Raw genomic sequence first — 22,701 nt, forward strand, 5'->3', positions numbered from 1 at the left:
TATCAGAGTAGTATTCTAAAGTCTTATCATGATGTGGAGAGGATACTTTAGAATACAGTATGGTTTCAGCAGAGCACAAATGTTATATTCTGTTATGATAGGAAGATTTTGATGATGAGGCTAGTGATTTTTTTTGTTATTGTTTACAATATTGACCTAGTTACACATGTAGAGTATCAATACAAGAGATGACTATACTGAGGGATGACATTTTTTTTATGTTTTTTTTTTTTTTTTGCTAGGCAGTGGGCTTAAGTGGGTTGCCCAAGGCCACACAGCTAGGTAATTATTAAGTGTCTGAGACCGGATTTGAACCCAGGTACTCCTGACTCCAGGGCCGGTGCTTTATCCACTGCACCACCTAGCCGCCCCGACATTTTTTCTAAAGCAAATCATGAAGACAGTATTTTATAGCATTGAGGTGTTGTATTCAGTCAATAAACATGTATTAAGTAATTTCTGTAATGTCAGCCATTGTTTAAGTCCTGGAGATACAAAGGAAGGCAAAAGAGTCTATGCTCAAGGAGGTCACAGGCTAATGTGAGATTCAGTAAACAAATGTGTATAAACAAGACATTTACATATATATGTATATGCATATATATGTATATGTGAAAGAGAGAGAGACATATTAAAGTAATCAACAGAGGGAAGGCATTAGAAATAAGAGGATCAATAAAAATTTCTTAGAGAAGGTAGGATTTTACCTGTATTTGAAGAAAGTCAAGGAAGAGATATGCAGCTAAATGGCTCAGGAGACAGAGCACTGGACATAGAGTAAGGATAATCTGAATTCAAATTGGACCTCAGACATTTACTACCTGTATGACCTGGGCAAATCACTCAACTTCTCTTTGCCTTTAATCCACTGGAGAAGGAAATGACAACCCACTCCAGTGTCTTTGCCAACCCCCCCCCCCCCAAACAAACAAAAAATCCATGGACAGTATTGTCCAAGGGTTCATGAAGAGTCAGACTGAAACCTCAACTCAACAACTGAACAACAGGGAAGAGAGGATGTACATGTACAGTAGTCAGTGAAAATGCTTGGAGTTGGGAGGAGTGTCCTATTCAAGGAGTATCAAGGAATGCAAGGTTATTGTATCATAGAGTAAATGGGAAGGCACGATATTTAAGGTATAAGAAGACTGGAAAAGTTGGATCTTATGAGGGACATTACCAAAAAAAGGAGGATTTTTAAAATTTCATCCTTGAGACTATAGAAATCCACTAGGGTTTATTAAGGGTAGGAATGGCGCAGGATGGAGGGATATATATTGGAAAGATCAATTTTGAAAACCGAGTGGAGGATGGTTTGAAGTAGGAGGAGACGTGAGGAAGGGTGGCCAAATAGAAGGCTACTGCAGTAAATGTAATTTACAATAGTGATGGAAGTAACTACACCAATGAAATCACAGGTTCTTAGTAGATTTGGAATAAAGAAAATTATCATTTTTTCTTTTTAAAATCAGCTTTCTTTCTCAACATTTTTAGTATGGTTTTGAGCATTATCTATAATCAAGGTCCTTCTCCCTCTCCTCCCTCCCCTGCCCCCTTCAAGAAAAAGATAAGGGGAAATTAAGAATATCTATGATTCCCATATTAATAGTTTTTTTCACAGTCATGTCAATTTAAAGCAGTCCCTCTATATGATTACACCACTGAAATGTACAGTGATATGTGTGGTTTTTACCTTCTTTACTGAAGTGAATTTTTCTACAACTAACTATTTTTTTTCCTGGTACATTCTTGGAGTTGATCACATGTTCCTTTTGGAATAATGTCAATTTTAGATTTCAGTGGCCATGATGAGTTATTTTCTTTTACTCAGTGTCTTTTCTGTTTTTTTTTTAAACAAGCACCACTGTTTTCAGTCATTTTTCATTACAAAAGAGTCTTTGATTCAGGATACTATGTCAAAAATGTAATTTACTGGATGACGTTCTACCCAACAGAGCTAAAGTTTTTTGTTTTCTTTTTTTCAAGTCTGATTTATGACCTTACTAGTAAGTAATAATTCTCCAACCTTCTTCCCATTTCATAGCATCATGCTAATTTGCTTATCGTATTTAACTTCCCTCTCCAGGTGCTTAATAGAAAAAGATCAGATTTAACATTGAAATATGTCACACTTGAATGGGCACCTTCCTTCAGCCTGGCACAGAGCCAAAGCATAGTGATTAGGCATTTGTTATTACAGTGGTGTTGTGTGTACAGATGTTCCTTACCACAAAATACATGTTAGTGTCATTTCATTCAAATGGCCTATATATATATATATATATATATATATATATATATATATATATATGAAAAAAATTGGTATCTAAATGGAAGTCTCTTACCTTTTTAGATCATTTTATTAGAAGTCATGACAGGTTTATGAATCTCAAAGTATCTTTTTATGAAGTCATTTTTGTTTTCTTTTAATATAACACCTTTATGTTGTTTGTTGTGTCTCATTTTCAGTGTTCTTTTAAAAATAAATCACTGTGAAAGTCTTTTAGAACATTATTTTCTGAATATGTCATCTAGATGAACTCATTTGCATATCTTCATTTTTCAAGTGTGTTATTCCTTTATCTTATGTTCTATTTTTACCAAGTTTTAATGATGGTCCAAGTTGTCCCAATTTTAGGAGATTTAAAAGCCTAGGTAAGTCTACTGCAGAAACATGGTCTGAGTATACGAAATCATATGTTAAATGATTGATACCCAGCTCTCTTTCTGCTGAAGTTATTAATCTCAATATAGATGGTGTCATTTATATTTTTACGTACTGTTTTTTTCTTTAAAAAACAGCCAGCAGCAGAAATGCTATCCCATGGTCTGCCCTCAAACATCTTATTTGTCTTGATATTTCTTTTACAGAAATACATATGACAGATAAGGAGTCACCAGAGAATCCTTTTGCTTTGTGTCAGACAGATATTAAAACAATAAACTATGTTGCCCTGGGATTCTAGCTCATGAGCAACCAGAAAACAACAAGGCAAAGATGAGATGTTTTTGAAAGGCAGTGAGGCAGTTGTTCACAGAAATTCCCTGGAAACCCTTGGTCCTGTGATACTATTGACAGAAAGTATTTTTAATGCTCACGTTTTCTTAAGTGGATCAACCAACTGCTTGCTATTGCGTTAAAATTTAAGTATCTGTCATTTTTCATCCTCTACTGGCCCTTACTTGGCAATAGGAAAGTCTTTAATCAGTTTGAAAAGCATATTAAGAAGATCCATTGCTATGAATTTTTACCACTTGGTTGTACTTGACTTGTTTCTCAGAAATGATGGGGATTTTAAAGAGGAGAGCAAGTCAACTCTTAATCACAGGCTGTAAACTTGGATTGATGTGAAGGGAAATATAGCAATATACAGTGTTACTAGTATAAGGTAAGAATTTTGAGACCCTTGAATATACTTATGTTTATGCTAATGTGCACTTTGTAAGGAAGGTGACCTGGAATTCATTTTTTAAAAATTTTCTTAGCTTTGTATTTTATTTTTTTTAATTTTAGAAAGGTTTTATTTATTTTGAGTTTTACAATTTTCTCCCAATCTTACTTCCCTCCCCCCATCCCCCACAGAAGGCAGTTAGTTAATCTTTACATTGTTCCCATAGTATTCATCGATCTACGTTGGATGTGATGATGGAATTCATTTTTTCGTGAAGTTTTAACAACTCACTTACAAGAATGTTATCTGCAGTTACCCATATTACTAGAGATATCTGTTAATTGGTCATCTTGATGCCTCCCCCAACCTCTCCCCACCCCCATCATCTCTTCATAAAAAAGCCTGGATGTTTTGTTTAAGGCCACTGAAGATACAGGGACTGATGTTCCCTAAGAGGATTGAAAGTTTAGACCACTAGTCAGCAGCTAACGACCTACAGATGTGCTTTCACATAGTTTTTAGTATGCTAATTGATTTGTCAGAGCTGTTGCAAATTCTATTCTCATAGATGATGCCTGGTTTCTTAGCTCTGATAACTAAGTGGCATCATTCAGACATAAAAATACCAAAGCAAGCTATAGCAACATTGATACTCCATTCATTTCAATGGTAATGGTAAAAAAGAAAATTCATCCTCCTATGCCCACTTTTCTATTCACTAATCTATACACTACACACTAAACAATACACTAACTTGATAGTCTTAAGAGAACAGACACACTTTGTCACCAGGACCATATGTAAAGCCTTTCTCTGAATCACACTGGGATATAAGAGCAGGCCTTTAGTGGCGAATGAACATTGATATGCAAGTTGAATAAATGCAGCATTTACACAATTTACAAACCCCATGATCAGTTAACACCCTCATATTATTTCTATTAGGAAGCTCTAGCAGCTCTATAATTCAATTGAAAATTCAAGCTTGGATCATGTAGATAATTTATCTCACTTGGGTTTTTTTTCCTACCTTGAGAGGCAGTAGCAACTAGTCATGAATGATTTAAAAATTGGACTTGTATTTTGATTATTCAATAAATAAAATAATTATTTGTTCAAGGTATTTAGTTTCTGTGTTACACTGTCAGAAAATTAAATTGAAACTGGGTTCAAGTTCAGTTAACTAATATATTATGGCAAATAATTTCATCTAAATTAAAATATATCTCAGCATTGTATTTTTATACTGATATACATTTTTGTCTGTCTTTCATTGTTCTTGCAGACAACAGAAGGTAACTTGGAAATTCTTTCTTTGGCTTTGCCAAGTTAAACACTCCACAATTGAGATTCATGCTCCCTTTGCTGAATGAAATGTTAGAAAAATCCTGCCCGTAGGGAATTGTCAATATATTTGAGTAGGCACATCACAAATATCACTTCCATGCTGCAAAACCTTATTATGTCACATTCAGGAAATAAGACATCCTGAATATGTCTTTTGAATTAATTCATTTTTCTGGGGAAAATAATTTTAGTGGTGAGCAGGAATAATGTAAAAATAGCAATTCTGAAGTGGCACTGTCCTTAAAAAAATTCTCAAGATGCTTAAATGGAGAATATTTCTATCTTTTGAAAACAGAAGTTATTATATTAAAGGAAACTGATACCTCACATTTTTTGTTTTATTCCTCCTCTCCATTCACATATCATCCAAAAAAGTGATTATCTCCAGTTTTCATGTCATATTTTGTGAAAAACCCATTTTCCCCCCCTTTTAAAACAACTTTTAGATTAAAATTAGGCATTTTCAGGAAGATTATATAATGAAAAAAAGGATAAATTCAGTAGCAAGAAAAGTGTCCTATGCATTGCAGACCCTTCTTATGTATTTTGAAGTTTATAGGAATTAGTGAATTAAGATGTGCATTTCCAAATGATTAAATAGGTATCTAAGGTTTTTCATTTTTGTGTATATATTTCTTTAATAACTTGAGTACCTTTGCAATCAAAATGGAAAGTCAAGTGTCTAGATAATTTAGACAGGTCAATTCATTCTTGGTTTCCAAACTCTGATAATATGGAAAGAAAGATGTCAATGATCCTATATGGCTTGTATTAAATGATAGAACCTCACTGAAAAATTCCTCAAACCTGCCTTATTTCTAGTATATAATAAATCTCAATATAATTCTATAACTCAATATCCACTGTTTCAAATGGTGAAGAAAACAATGTATTGTCTCTTGTATATATGTCTTTTTTTGGATCAGAAATTTGTGTTTTATTTATTTTTTATCTTTCCTTTTTGTGATATTTTATTTTTCCAAATACATGTTATAAAAGTTTTTCAATGTTCATCCATATGCCTATGTATATTTTTAAGTTACAAAATTTCCTTTCACACTCACTTCCCACTCCCTTTCCTTGCAGTGGTGAACAGTCAGGTTAATATTGTACCTACACATTTGTGTTAAACATGTTTACAGATTAGTCACTTTTAGTATGAGGAATTAGGATTAAGGGAAAGAAATACATAAGACATATTTTTGAAAAAAGCCAATGTAGTGTTCATCAGATTTTGAAGGGTAAACATTTTTTTTTGCTTTGTTTTTCTTCCTCTGGATGGGGATACCATTGCCCATGGTCAATCTAATAGGGTTATCCTAGTTCTCTGAGCTGCTGAGAGCAGCTGCATCCATCAGGCTTGATCATCTCACAATGTTTTTAATGTGTACATTGTTCTCTTGGTTCTGTTTCCTTCACTCAGCATAAGATCCTGAAATTCCTTCCATGCTTCTTTAGAATCTATTTATAGATTCTTATAGAACAATAGTATTCTTATAAAGAATAATAGTATTCTACTATATCCATGTACCATAACTTGTTTAATCATTTCCCAACTGGTGGGCATCCCCTTAATCCCCTCTGAGTTCCTTGCCACTAAATAAAGAGCTGCTATGAATATTTTGGAACATGTAGGACTTTTCCCATTGTTTTATGATTTCTTCTGGATATAGGCCTCAAATTGAAATTGCTGGGTCAAAGGATTTGAACAGTTTTATTGCTCTTTGGGCATAGTTCCATATTGTTCTCCAGAATGCTTGGATCAGTTCACAATTCCTCCACCAAGGCATTAATGTCCCAATCCTCCCACAACCTCTCCAACATTGGTCATTTTCCCTTTTTTTCAATAATTGTTTCAATTTGCATTTCTCTAATCAATAACTATTTGGAGCATTATTTCAAATGATTATATATGTATTTATAGATTTAATGTCTTTATTTGAAAACTGTCTATTCATATCCTTTGACCATTTATCAATTGGGGAATGACTTGCAACCTTATAAATTTACTGCTGTTCTCTATATATTTTAGAAATGAGCCTTTTAACAGAACTTCTAGCTGTGAAGATTGTTTCCCAGTTTTCTGCTTTCTAAATTGGCACTTAATTCAATATAGTCAAAATCATTCATTTTGCAGTTTATAATGTATTCTATTTCTTGTTTGATCATAAATTTGTCCCCTTTTCATAGATCTGATGAATAATTTCTTGGATTATCTATAGTGTTGCCCTACATTTCTAAATCCTGTACACATTTTGACCTTATAATGTTACAGGGTATGAAATGTGGGTCCGTGCCTAGTTTTTGCCCTACTATTTTCCAATTTTCCAATAGTGACAGAAGCTAATCACAGAAGCTAATATCTTTGGGTTTGTCAAACAGTAGATTACTGTAGTCATTTGCTATGACTGCTGCTTTATAATACAGTTTTTCTGTAGAACTAGTCCACCTTCCTTTAAATTTTTTTTCCATCAGCTCCCTTGCTATTCTTGCCCTTTTGTTGCTCCAGATGATTTTTGTTTCCTATTTCTTTCTAACTTGATAAAATAATTATTTGGTAGTTTGATATTTGTATATATGTGTTATCACTAATGGAAACAAACCTATAGATCTAGAGGGGAAAAAGGTTGTCACTTCTCTTTAAAATGAATTCTAGATAAATCTATTGGCAAGATTTTTATTCACACATGAATGGTGTCAATAGGTAAATTAAGATAAATTGACTGAATATCCTTGGTATGGCTAGTAAGTTATAAGGCAGACCTGGTTTTCGGTTTTGTTTTGTTTTGTTTTTAGTCTTTGCAAGGAAATGGGGTTAAGTGGCTTACCCGAGGCCACACAGCTAGGTAATTAATAAGTGTCTGAGACCAGATTTGAACTCAGGTACTCCTGACTCCAGGGTCAGTGCTCTATCAACTGTGGCACCTAGCCGCCCCCCAGACCTGCTTTTCATCAAAGCTTAATGAAGTTTCCAACTTGTGTACTATTTGCTATTGGTTATAATTGTATTGGTCCATTGTTGAAATGATATAATGGAGGCAAAATACTATGACATCACTATTTTTCTTTAATAATAGCATAGATATCAATTTATGGACACTGTCTTATCATGTTTGGACAAGTGTTGAACTGGACCGTCAGCTTTCGGAAGTCTTCATTCAACATATCTCAGTAATAAATTTGTAGTTAACAAAACAAGTGAAGTTGGGATTCATATTGTTACTCATTATGTTCTAGAGTTTTGTTTTCTTTTGTTTTTATCTATCATAAAATGTTTCCAGACTGAATTTTGAAGTACAAAGGAGAAAAGGGGATTCCCCAGAACCCTTCATCCTTCCTTTCATCTTTTATCTGTCTCATTTTTCTACTTCATTCCTCTCTCTTTGCTGTAGAGATCTGTATTTCAGTTTGATGACCACATGTTTGGAAGTGCATGACAGTTTCATGCATGGGTGTTCTCTGGAAATCCTACCACATAAGTTCTATGATTTAGTTACAATGTTGAAGCACCAGGCAGAAGTTTATGTTTATTCACGCACTTAGATTTCCTGAAAGTGGACAAAAATATTTTTAATGGAAATATAAAGTAAGCAAGACTTGAACAATTGAACAACTCATTTTGGATTTTATTTAATCATTTTCAATATATAAATTAGAAGCTTAGCTTCAGACTAAACAGAATAAGGACCAACATAGAATTATAGATAAAGATTTGGAAAGGATCTTAGTTTCTACATTTGAAAAATGAGAGGCTAATGACTTCTAAAGCAAAAGAAAAAATTAAATTTTAGAGTTATGATTCAGCAAATCCAGTACTCCTTCATACTTTTTTTTTCATTCTGGTCTTATTTTATAAATCCAAACACATATCCAAATATCTTTGTTCCTGCCTCAAATGAGAGAAATCTAAAAATGTCAAATGACTTAAAATTCTATATATGATTTGAATACTAACATAGATCTTTATAGACCGAGTTATTGTATTAAGGTTTATTTGTTTTTTGGCTAACAGGACTTAGTCTGTTCAGCTTTTAGTCAAGTTCCATTGATACCAAGTTGTAGGGGAGTTTTTTGTTAGTTTTATATACATACACACACAAACACATACATTGCCTGGAAAAATAAAAAAGAGTATTAATTGCAATTCATCTAGGAAATGATAAGCAAAGGCAAATTGAGAGACATAGGAAGTTCTCATATCATTGCAAACTTGGTTAAAATATCCATTGCTTTCATTGTAGATGGTTTTACTGCCTTAACCAGTATAATTGTGCCTTCTGAAGGCAAGCCAAGGCTATTTATTTGAATAGACGGGAAATAAATTTGGGTCCTAGTTAAATTAGCATCTGTCATAATTTGTTTTAAACTGAGGATTCCCTGGAACTCCACATTGCTATAGAGGTTACGTGAATTTCACAAGTAGTTATGGCATAAGTTAAGTGCTAAGGAAAACACATCTTATCAAAGCTAGCAAAATATCATCCATCATACATATCATCCTAATTAAGCAATATATTTTCCCATATACCTTGTCTATGGATTCTTGCCACTACTAAATCTAAAACTTGGTCACTGTGTTATCTTTTGAGAAGAAGCACATGTGACCTGCCTTTACTCCGAGGTAGATGTTAAGTTCAGAGATAAGCATCCATTTTCTTCCAGTAATTTACTCCACTGTCATATAATTGCGTGTGTCTGAGCATTCAAGAACTAGGTAAGAAACTAGTTTTTTTTAAGAAGGACATGAAGTCCTCAGCAATGAAAAAAAAATCAGTTGGGCAGAAATGCATGCCCGCATGTCCTCTTCTTTGCCAACATTGTTTTTCTAAATATATTACAACATAGAAACTTCTGACTAATTTGGATGTGACTAAAACTTTTGTACCATGACGTTATGTAAAAGGATTCAATTATGGTGCACAATGTTTTGTAAGTAACTATCTCCCATAAAAAGTTAATTAATCAGGGTTGTGTCAATTTCCTTGTGCCATGTCAATTTGCTGCAAGGTAATTAATCACTAATCGCCCACCAAGCAGCAGGCTGAGGGAAAATCCACGAGTCATTTATTGTCTTTCTGCAAATAAATGACACACGCAGTCATGAAGAAACACATCTTGCCTTTCATAATATTTTTATCGACACTTTTGCATGTTGTAATAGACTGTAGCAACAAGCAGCTGTAGTTCAATGGAATATGAATATTAAAGAAACAAATGAGAGCAGATTTATAGGCCATTGCATTTCTGTTATGTCAGTTTTGAGATTAAACTGAGCAAATGAACAGTGAAAAATTACTCTTCCATGTGGAGAATGGTGATTAGACTTGTACATTAATTAGAAATTTTTTTCCCTTTTCAATGCATTTCAAATGAGAACATCCTATATGAAAGTGTTTGTCCAAAATGTAGATTTACTCATTTCTAAACAACAGAATTTAATATCTCCATATTTTTGTTGAGACAAAGATAGTATAGACCAAATATGTGCATCATGAAAAAATATAAATGTAAGAACTAACAGGAGCTTCCTACAGTATGTAAACAATTTTGTAGATGAAGAGAGCCATTTTGTAGGTATTTACAGACATTACTGAATTTATGATAATTTACTAATGAAAATCATATGATCCAAAAAATTGGGGGTTTTTTGGTTCGACAAAAATGTTCTGCCTTAATGGGATGGCTTAACTTGCTATTATTTAAGAATATTGACATAGAATTCTATTGCTGATGGAATTAATATGTGCATGTGTATGTCCATATATGCATGTACATGGTTAAGATTTATTTGAATAAGAAAGTTTTAAAATGAGGAAAAATCAGATTATTTGAGATTTTCATTTTATTGTATCATACAGTGTTCTGCTTCTGAAATTGCTCACTCACTGCAATATAGGATTCTATTTATCTCACCTCAGCATGCTACCTCTTATGCCACTTCCTAATTTATTGGCCGGCACTTGTGATGGGAGTTTCCCCAAGGGGAATCCTGCTGAACTATGGCTGTAATGTTGATATAGCTTTAGCTTCCTAGAATTTTGCAAATGAAAATTCCCTATAATAAATTATCCACAGACTAATTCAAACCAAATTAGCATTAAAATCTCTCCATCTTAAAGCATTCACATGGTTTGGAGAGGTGGTGTTATGGAGTAAAGGGAGAAGAAGAGTGGGAAGAAGATAGATTCATTCATCCATTTTGATGGCACACCTTTCTCCGGGCATATGGCAGTCTCATGCAAATTCAAACCAGAGCACAAATGCAAAAGAATAATTGCCCATTAAAGTGGTTGTATATTTTTATAGCTTTGATGCAGAATCTTCCCCCCTGTTGGTTTTTGCATCTGCTACTCTTCCATCTATCCAGAGCTCTAAAACTTTAATATGCAGTTTATAACCCTCAAGTATTTTCTACTGGTTTTGTGTTCCTTCTCTTGGGATCTCTAGGTTTGTGAGAACATATCATTTTCTGTTGTGTTTGGAGGTAACCACTGTGTTTTAAAATCCAGAAATCACAGTAGCCAGTTATATAAATAAAGAAAATTTAAGGGTGATTTGAATCTTATTGTTGGTGGGGAGAAAACCAGAATTGAAGGGTAGAAGAAATAAGATGAGGAAGCTCAGGTGATTATATTGGTTAACTTCTGTTTAATATACCTACAATTGTTTTACCCTAATATCTTAACTTTTTTAAGTTTTATATACCATAACACTTTTTGAAATTTGTAATTAAAGCACTCTTTTTAAGAGACTTTCATTTTATTAACATATAGAAATAATTACTTTGTGAGAATGCAGCAACTTGGACAGGGAAGTTTCAGGTAGCTATGTTTATTTGTCAACAAGATGTTCAGTTAGTGTATATTCCAAAGATTCTTATGGTCTGATCTTTTTAAGAAACTCATTTTTAGCTTATGGACTTAATCCAATTGTCATTGTAGTGATACCAAATTTTTCATTTTGATTCATGCCAGATAAGTTTAATTGAGAACCTTTTCAGTATAATGAACATCAGTTGTTTTATTTTTTCTTCTCCTAGTCAGACCCTAAATGATTTTGTAGTGTTAGTAATCCAACCTGAATATATTCCATTGTGCCTTTATTTTAGTGCTTATTAACTAAGATTAAAATAGTCAAAATCAAACTCAGATGATCAGATTTAGAAATATCTTTCCTTTATGATTCCCTTTACTCACAAGTCAGTAAGTTGATGAGAAAGCTGATGTTGTACAATTATGATTTTTATCTCTTTAAAATTTTTTTATTCCAGTAGGCCAGATTGTGTGAACTGCCATACAGGGTAATTATTTTTCCTTTTTAATTCAACTGAAAAATTTTCTTTAATTATCTGACAACTTTAGGTGCCATTTATTTTGTTGAGTGCTGGACCATGGATCCAAACACAAAAACAAAACAGTTCTTGTCCTTCAACAGTGTAAATACTGTGGGCAGCAAATAACATGTGTATATTTAAATAAACTCTCTCTCATAAATACTTTTCTTTGTTCATAAAATCAAACTGAATTGAGACATGGATCTGTATGGTTGAGAAAGATAAAGCTACTTCTTTCTTGTTCTGCATTGCGCAAATTATCTAGATAAATTGTTTTAAATAGTCAATAGCATGCTGGTAGAAAAAGGGATGATCTAACCAGTCAGCAAAGTGTTTACTCTGAGCAATAGCGAATAAACCACGTTAATATAATTTCCCTTGAAATTCCCATTTTTCTAATAATGGAAGGAAGAAAAATAGTGGCCAACCTGCGTAAATATGACAAATAATTAAACATGTATATAAAGTTCAGAAAGATGATTACTAGTTCCAGTTTTGCAAACCTTCATTTTCTTGAGAATGCCTAGCATACCATATTGCTTTTAGGGGGTGTTTTGTAAATGAAGTGTTCTCTGGTCATTCCCCCTCTCCCTGCCCCCATATATTTATCATGTTCCAGGGTCATGCCTTCCTGTTTACAGGAAGAGCTATTTTTTTATATGGTCACAGAAAGAGATATGACTGCCTTTCCACATGTATTACCAGTTTATGCACTTCTCTCTTAATATGAACAAAAAAGACACTCAAATACCAATACCATTCAACTATAATAGTATTTAACAAAATTAAAAGCTATAAGAATTAAAAGTGTTATACTTTGTCCCATGCTGTTTGTTTTTTCAAAGAGAAAATATTTTTTTTCTAAGTTTTGATTTCTGGGCAAAGGCAGCATATATATAAAAAATGGAAATTATCATCCTGGGAACTCTAGTTGTAATATAATAATGAAAATTATCACCCTGGGAACTCCGGCTATAATACAGTTAAGTCATTTATCTATTGTTCATTAGCAAATATTTCTTGAATAGTCACTTTGTACCTGAAAATACATTTAGTATCTTTCAGAAAGCTTACAGGTTGTGGAGAGAGGACCTTTGCCATCAATGAATGAACTCCAAAGTGTATTCTTCACTCAAGTATCCATTTCCCTTTGCTTACCTTGAACAGGCAAAAATATCCTTTGAAATCCATTTATTGTGCATGCCAAATGGGATATATCAATGCGGATTTTCTATTAATGCTCCCTGCTCCTGCCAGTGATAACAAGTTGATACAAATTGTAGAAGCTGATAAGATAGTTTTCAAAAGCATGATATACATTTGTACAATAAATGGATTTCAAAGGGTATTTCTGCCTACTCAAGGTGTTGTTTAGTAGTTTCAATTGTGTACAGCCCTTTATAACCTCCTTTGGTTTTTCTTGGAAAAGATACTGTAGTGGTTTGCAATTTCCCTCTCCAGTTCATTTTACAAATGAGGAAACTGAGGTAAAGGGGGTAAAGTGACCTTCTCTGGAATATACAGCTCTTTAAGTATGTGAGGCAGGATTTGAACTCATGGCTTCCTGATTCCAGACCCTGTATTCTAACCACTGCCACCTAGCTCCCTATTCAAAATCATCAACATGAAATGGATACTTGGTTAGGAATCCACTATGGAGTTCAAATTCTCCCTATGGATGATCTATATTGTCTCAGCTCACAAGGTGAGCTCAGTCCTCTGTTTTGGCTATAGAGACATGGCCTCCTCAAGAATATGAAATTTAAATCCTAAAATTGATTCATAGACTTGTTTGCATTTCTTTAATAAAATAGGAATTTCTCTAATGCAGTCTTGTGAAAGCCCCAAAGCCATGTGTTAAGACCTATAAATACCTTATATGACATCTAAAAGGCATTTTTTTTCTTGTAACAAAGAGGTATAAAATTGAATACTGGCTTTGCACTTTTAACAAAATGTTCTCTTCTTGCTGTATTGTTGTGGTTCTGTTTCATGTTGTATCTCCACATCTAAATCCTAACAGAATTACTGTTAAAACCTGCTTGTCGCTGAGAGGGATCTTGTAAAGCTTGGAAGGTACTGTAGCCAGGTGATAATGGATGGGTCAGCATAATTACAGTATTTCCTCACCCAGGCAGCCAGCTGCTACAGCAGATTGTGAATTTTTCATTTTCTTTCTTTCAAAATTCAGTGTGTTTCTATAAAAACTTAATATTTAAACTGTGGAAAGAAACATCCAGAGTCAAACCTATTCTCTACCCTTTCCTCCCCCACATCCATCCCAACCCCAGAAGGTAGAAGCAAACTTCTCATCTCATCACTTCTCATTTATGATACTAGGATCTACTCACTTTCTGTATTAAGATTCACACCTCTCTGCTATTTAAAGCATGTTTGTTGAAACACCAGCCAGGAAATCCAGGTGCTACAGACAGCATATGGTATAGGAAACCTGTGAGAAAAATAAAACCTGAAGGTTTGCTCTCTTCTTACTTTTTAAAGTTTTCAGACTAAAGTAGAAAGCTTAAATCACCCTGATTTGGTTCATTCCTTTTTCCTTACTATCCTGAAATCCTTAGAACCCCTATTGAATGGGGATTGGGGATGGGGATGAAGAGAATCTTTCTCATAAATATTAAATAGCATATTGCTTATCACACCAACCCCTGCTCTACTTTTGGGCCTTAATTCAATTCTGATAGAAAGGTATTACAAATAGCTTACTTTTGAACCTAGTCGCATAGTTGATTCATTTTTAGCATGGAAAAATTCCCACATCCCATTTTTGGGAGTTATGTTTTAAAGCAGGTCTTATAAGACATATATGCAAGAGAATTTCTTTTAAATCAAACCTCATTTTTTCCAGTAGTCTTTAATATACTCTCTATTTAGGTGGCATAATGGATAGCATGCCAGGCCTGGAGTCAGGAAGAACAGAGTAGAAATCCAGCTCAGATACTTGCTAGCTGTGTGATTCCTGGCAAGTCACTTAACCTTGGCTGGCCTCATTTTCCTCTTCTGTAAAATGACAATAATAATAGCACCTACCTTGAAGGGTTGTTGTGAGGATCAAAGGAGATCATTGTAAAAGCTCAGTCTAGCACCTACCATATATAAATTTTAGCTATTATTATTATTCTAGAGTATGACTACTGGAATGGTCTTTATGTATTATTAGTTTAAGTTCTTTACAGATGGGGAAACAGAGTTGAGAGGTCCTATGATGGTAGGCTTGCTATAACCTTCCTCTATGTGTCCATGTATATGTAAGAAGTGACTTGGATTTTGCCTCCTAAATCTAATCCATCTTTCTTCTCCTTCTTGTCTCCTGTAGTGCCTGGCTTCCCTTATCCAGCTGCAACTGCAGCCGCTGCTTACAGAGGAGCCCACCTCAGAGGCCGTGGCCGTACAGTCTACAACACCTTTCGGGCAGCGGCTCCTCCTCCCCCCATCCCAGCCTACGGAGGGTAAGTGTGGGGGTCTTTTTGCCCTCACCCCTAAGGCTCTGAGCTGATTGTGAGTGCAGTGCATGCTGGTCTTGTCTCCCCACTGGAACCAACCCAGCATGCAGCCCATCCGAGTGCCTGAAGTGGAGCACCTTGCACCGAGTATTGAAAAATGAGTGTAATTTGTCCTGTCATGGTTGGTGGCTTTAAGCATTTTATATGTCACATGTTGTTATGTAAATTCTCTTTGAGACTGAATGCTGTAGAACAGAGAAATGGTTACAGCTAAAGATGTATTTTTTATGATTGCAAACATCTGGTTATTAAGGAGGTTGGATCATGCTTAACCCTTGAAATTGGACCCCAGACTATTTTTATACACAAAAATCATGGTGTTTTTTTTTTTTGCCCCTTCCTAATGATATATGCATTGAAATCAAGACTTCATTTCATGAAATGTTTGCCAAAATAGTGAGGGAATAAATTGAGCACCAATTCAAATATAGACTTGTGAAAACTGGATAAATAAAAATTTGTTTTATTTTGTTTTCCCCAAAATAACATTTGCCTTTATTTCCTCACTTTTTTTGGGGGGGGTATAAGGAAGGGTCCAAAAAAAAGAGCACCTCTTTCTTTCCCAAAGTTGGCTTGGTTCTGCAATTCATGATTTAGCTATTGGCAAATCCTAAGGGAATGGTGGTGAAATTCTTTTTAATTACCTCTAAGATCAAGTGGAGTTGTGTGATCTCATGGTTATCATGAGACATTGCTCATCTGTACCATTAAAGTCTATGAGGAATTGCAATAAGACATGATTTTAAACAAGGGGAGATATGTGTAATTCAGAAGAAAAATCTAATTAGATCAGGAAACAGATTTCTGAGGTCTGGTTCTCTTGATATTCTAGATTACCAATCACAAAGTTGTTGGATAAGTCATGAGACTTTTAAAGTTTTGCAGATTTGAATTTTTAGACATTAGTCAGACACTAAGATCTACTTAATGTAGTGCATTTTACCCACAATAGATGGATAATTGCTTGAGATTAAGGAGATTTTAATCAGCAAATTCAGATTATGATATTCTGTAATGCCCTCCCCTTCAGTAAACTGTACTTTCATGAGTTACAAATAATATATCTTATCTTATTAATGGGCTGTGGTACTGTAATCATTATAATGAACCCTGGTCATATCAGGACTTTAACAAGTTCATTTTATGAATCAGGGAATTGCAATCTAAAGTCAGTATATGAGTTGTGAAAATCAAAAGAGTTGCTTTCTAAGTTCAAGAAGCAACTAAAACAATGTCTTATGGCTATAAATGTAAAATTGCAAATTTATAGCATATTAGTTTGACTTAAAAGTATCTTCTCTCAGTGGAGTATAATTGCATCTTTTTTGGTATTTGTTATGTGTAGCATCTCACCACTCTATTGAACAGAAAAACATAAAAGTAAAATTATATGGCTTATTCTCACATGAGTAGTTTATAAAATCTCAGAATAACACATCTGCTATAAAATTAAAATTTGCTAACTTATAAAAAAATAGTCTTTGTTGGACATAGTCATGCATAACTAATTAATGGCTTTTTCACAAGGGAGCTGTCCAGCCATATTCAAGTTGCAAAAAACAATGTGTTTGTGAATATCCAGGAAATTATTTGGATGTAGCATCTCAGTGTCATTCCTAATCATTTTTGCAATAGTACTACACAACACACATTTTTGCTGATGAGCTAATCTTCTAATTTCAATAAAAATTTGGCAACATTCTCAAAATTAAAGGTATGTGCTTTCAAAGAAACTTGGAAGTTTGGACTCTGTGGCTAGTATCTATATGATAATTAAGCAAAAAAAAAATCAAGTCATTATCCAGAAGTTTTGTTTTTCATGATGCCAGATATCTGGGTACTTGTAACCACTGGAATGTTCACTGTAGAACAAACATTAAAAGTGAATTTTTTCCCCTTTCCATCTGTGGGTTTTGTTATTCTTTAGGTATAGAATCGTTAAGAAGGCTCAGGAGAACATTTTTGACTTGTAGAAAGAGATGAACTGATATATTGAAAAAAAGAATATATGTTCTCTTCCATTTTACTCCTAAAGAGTAGGAAAAGGAAGGGAGAAAGTTGGCATCTAACTTGTACTCAGGGGAGAAAAAGCATGAACAGGGGCCCAGGTGATTGTGATTTTTCATGTAAGATGTTTTCCTTTGCCAGATTCTTTTCAGAATCTGTGACTTGTGACAAGGTTCTCTTCATTACAGGATCTCTTCTGATTATTGTTCTAAAGTCCATTGGCTCTTGAACCAATAAGACAGCGAAATTTTAAGGTTTCTTAAATTTGTTTCCTTTTACTTGAGATATTCCCTTTTGAATACCATTCTTTTTCCATGTACATTCCATGCAGACAACATGATCATTGCCATCCACTTTGCCTTCATATCTTCTGATGATAAAGCCAGAGTCAAAGCAAATTTATAAATCTAACACATGTATAAGTAGAAACTTTTTGGGACTGTTTCTTCTGTGAAGATGGTCTCACTAAAATAGATTGATATGTGTTCTAAGGATTTAAATAATGGATTGGGTCAGCATTGTTTTCTAATAAGCAGTGATAGGAATGCGATAAGAAGAGATGCTGCATTCTGGACTTGATTTTCTCCTTTCTTCTCTAATAAATTTTGGTAATGTACTTTACCTCTATGTACCTCACTTTCCTCTTCTGTGAAATAGGCATCTCAATATCCTAAGGAAGATAATGTGATATTTAGGATCATAAAAACCACAGAAAAAGTCATTCATTGCTGGGCACTTGAAGACTGAAAAGTAATGGAATTCTACTAGGAATACCATTAGGATCCTCATAAAGTATAGCCCAAATGCTGAAATGGAATCCTTTGAGGTGTTCTATGCCTTTAATCTAGAGTTTAATAATTTCCTTTTTTCATGTTGATTTCTAATTTCCAGTTTACATTGTAAGTACTTGATATAAAATAACACGATTTTCCCGCTCCTCATTTTTAGCATACTTTCCCAAATAATTCAGCATTTCTCCTAAATTTTCATAATGGCATAATTTTACAATGGATAGACAATTTCTAAATGTTGATAGAAGGATCTAAGTGTAATAGAATTAGAGCATAACCTCATAATTATATCTTAATTCCTCTTCTTAGTGGAAACAGGAGGCCAGAGTACTTTTTACACAGGGATTCCTAAAAAGCATTTTTGTTTCTGCATGACTTAGAAGTCATATGCATATGTGTGTGTGTCTGTGTGTGTGTGTGTGTGTGTAAAATACAGAGTATATTGTTTTCATGGCACCCTATATAATTATTTTACATTTTATTTAAGTAAAATGATTTTGTTTCAGTACAATAACTCTTGGCTTTCTTTTTTTCCTAAATGTTTGACAACAATTATTTATTTTAATTTACTTAATTAAATTAAATAATTACTATATTAATTTACTTAAAAAAAACAAGGAATTGTGTCTTTGCCATGAAGCCTAGCCTAATAGTGCTGCGCCTGTAAAACATATAATTAGAACTTCTTTCTCTCACTATTTTCTGGACTTGATTAATCAGTACTTGCATAATTTACCCATTTTATTGATTTTCATTTGCTATTAATTAATCTGAAAGAGTTAGGTTTATTATGGCATTGAAAAGGGAGAGAGAGAGAGAGAGAGAGAGAGAGAGAGAGAGAGAGAGAGAGAATGAATTTAATTTGTCCAAGTTTTTGGACAAATTGATTGTGGTATGCTATATGAAATATAAAATTATTAAAATAAGTTTTATCCTTTGAATTAAGTTCTTAAGTTACTAATACCTAAATAATATTAAATATTAATAAACAATAAATTATGCAGCTAAAATAATGCCACATGAAAATCAAAAGATTTTAAGAGGAAACTGACAGCAGCTAAAGTTATTTCTTTCATTTAAAACAACAAATGTTTATTAAATGCCTCTTTCTTTATAGAGTGTTTATAAGCATTACAAGTAGATTCAAAGATTAAATGAGACATAGGCCTAACTTCCTTTAGCTGACTGTGGTTTGAATGCTGATTAATGCATGGATTAAGGTTTGTTTTCAATAGTCAGCATTTTTATTCTTTTACATTGCCATCTTCCAAAGTGAAGGGTTGGGCATTTTTTGCTCTAAAACCAAGTCTGAGGTTCAGTTTAAGAGAAAATTATTGGAATTCTAATTTATTAATATACAAGGGGTTTGAAACATTATTTTTAAGATAGTAGAAAGAGTATCATTCTAGAAAGAGACTTGAGTTTTAATGATCTAGCCTTTCCCCTAATTAGCTATGTATACTTTTCTAAATCACCTAATTTTTGTTCTCCTTAATTTCCTCATTAATCAATTGTAGATAATAATACTGTCCAGCTGCTTTACAAAGTTATTAGAAAATTCAAATAAAATTAATTTTAAGGGGCAATTAAAAATTTTAAGTACAAACAAATGTAGCTGAGATATTATCTGTGTAAAGATGAGGCCATATTTAGATGGACAAAGTAGACTGTTGAGCATTTGTCCCATAATTTTGATTAGTGAAGCCAGATAATGAGAACTTAAGTGAGACTTTAAAAAAACTACACAATATAACAACCCCACTCCCCCACCAAACCCCATTCTTTTTCTTTAACAGTGGGTCATTTAGCTAAAATGATACCATATCTCCATCTTTTTTCCCATATAAATAGAGCACATGAGTTAAAAGAAATGGACTTCAGTTAACTTTTATAGCATGATCAATATGATATACCAGAAAAAATTTTCGACCCTGGAAATCGGGAGATCTGGATTCAAAATATCAGCTATCTTGATTTCAAAAGAATCATTTTATTCATAACAAAAGAAGTGAAAAATGAAGAAGTGAGAAGAGTTCAAAGTGTTTTGAAAACTGAAAAATTAAAAGAACAAAACTCAATCCTAAAAGTAAAGAATTGCATTTGTTTATTTTTATGCAAGGAAGAAACACTGTTCAGTTGTTAATAGAATAGCTATTTTCCCATTCATTCTTTAAGCAGTTTAATCAAAATTTGACTCTTTAATATATATATTAGAATGATAGTAAAGTTTTTCTTCCCTTCCAGTTTATACCTTTTAAGGGTTGGATTTTGTTCTTTTAAAAAAATTTTTAAAATAATACTTTGTAACATCTTTCAATTTTTCAAAGCACTTGAATGTACATATTTCATTTAATAAAATCAAACTATCAAGAGGTGCAAGGGTGTTTGGAGATAACCTAATTTAACATTCAGTCTTATTTTATTAAGTTATTAATCTGAGGTTCAAATACCTAAAGCCAAGGTCCAATGGCTTACCATATAAAATTGCATCTAAATCTTAAAATTCATTCTTAGTACAATTTAACTTTCTACCATATCAGAGATCTACCTGGAAGAGTAAGTAATGATTCTGCTGAGAATACTTTGGGTTCTTTCTCACTCATGAATACAATCCATTCATCCTACCTCAACAGGCATTTCATAAATACATTCTTTATACAAAGTGTTAGAGATTCAAAGACAATAAAAACAAAAACATACTTTCCCTCGAGAAACTTGTATTCTACTGGGGAAATACAATATTTAAACAAAGAAATAAATACAAGATGTTTTGAGATTTACAGAACACCAACAACCAAGGGAATTAAAGGCTTCCCTTGGGAGAGGAATTTTGAGTGGAGTTGTGAAGGTAGGCATTCTAAACAGAGAGATTAAGTGGGGAAATAGTCCAAGTAAAGGGGAAAATCTGTGCTGAGTTATGAAGGCAAGAAAAAAAATGCTAAATTCAAAAATTAACATGCAGACCTACTTGGCTGAACATGGAATACATTCTTAGAGTTGTTTTAGAAGTAATTCAGTTAAAAAACTTCCCAATTTAATATTTATACAACTTGGTATTATCAATTACAATTATCAAGAATAAAGTATATACATATTTTTTCCTCTATCTTCCCCCCATTGCATTTCCAAATGTTAGAAAAGAAATATTTTGGGGATTTTGAAACTAGACTCTGGCTCTGAACCCAACAATGTCTATATGGTTTGTTCTGTTGCAATATGTTCATTTTAAAGCCCCTTAGAATCTACTAGACATAATCTATGCCCATTTATATTACTTAGAGAAAATCCAGACAATGATTCTCGACATTTTTTATTTTAGCATGTAGGATTAGGAGTTTAAGCTGCTTTTCATTAGTATGCTAAATCTTATTCTTAAAATTAAGAAAAACACACCAACAAAAACAGTAGAAAGCCATATCTGTCCACCTCCTAAGTAAGCATTGATAACCCATTCTGTATTGGTAAAGACAATAATAGTACATCAAGCATTAGTCTAGTCATTCTGAAATGTCTCCTTTATACATTTTAAGTTCTAGATCAAATCATGTGCAGAGGCATTCATGTGTTTTATAAAATTATTTCTATTTAACAAACTACTGGATTCAAGTTAAAACCCACTCTGATGCTGAAATCCAGAAATGCACTTTAGTGAAATGAGGTCTGGTTTTCTATTTAAATGCAATCTCCTTTAATAGGGGATGCCCTGTCAGCATCAGAAATAATTTGGAAAAGCCACAGAAAAGTGAATCAAATATGTTCCCTAACTTGTAAAATGTCATTTGCCCCAAGGTATTGGAATCCATTAGAAAAACATGAATTGGGGGATCATTGGCCTAAACTAGATCAAGAATATTTGAAAACACTGTGTATTCTTACCTTTATTACAGAGATTATGATTCTGTAAAGGTACTTTTGTGGAAGTTAATTAAAGGGACTGGGTTTGTTCAACAATAATTTTAAGTGGTTCTAAGAGTCTCCAGATCATTTTATTTTCATGCATAAATCACAGAGAGATTTAGACTTTGAAGACTGTATTATAAATCTACATTGTACAGTTTAGAATGATATATATATATATATATATATATATATATATATATATATAAACAAAATAATGAACATGGTATTTAAAGCTTAAAGGGGAATTCACAGGTCTACTTTGGTTTCATACTTTTAAAAATAGTTCTGCTTTTAAAAATAAAAATCATTTAGCTGTGCCTGTTATATAAACATAACCAAATAAGCAAGAGTTTCAAGATACTTATTTGCTAACATTTCATATATTAAGAAAAAAATTGAGTCTTGATAAA

The 22,701-nt window shown here is 33.2% G+C and overlaps 1 protein-coding gene across 10 annotated transcripts in view; it reads left to right on the top strand.

Moving 5' to 3' along the window:
* Positions 1-22,701, top strand: part of RBFOX1 (RNA binding fox-1 homolog 1) — a 370,086-nt gene that overhangs the window by 302,061 nt on the left and 45,324 nt on the right. For all 10 annotated transcript variants that reach the window (XM_074196334.1, XM_074196333.1, XM_074196336.1 and 7 more), the window contains one exon: positions 15,407-15,539. In XM_074196334.1, coding sequence (XP_074052435.1) covers positions 15,407-15,539 — 133 coding nt within the window. The remainder of the gene's footprint in view (positions 1-15,406; positions 15,540-22,701) is intronic.

Source organism: Macrotis lagotis, chromosome 8, assembly GCF_037893015.1.
Source record: "Macrotis lagotis isolate mMagLag1 chromosome 8, bilby.v1.9.chrom.fasta, whole genome shotgun sequence".
Lineage (NCBI taxonomy): Eukaryota > Metazoa > Chordata > Mammalia > Peramelemorphia > Peramelidae > Macrotis > Macrotis lagotis.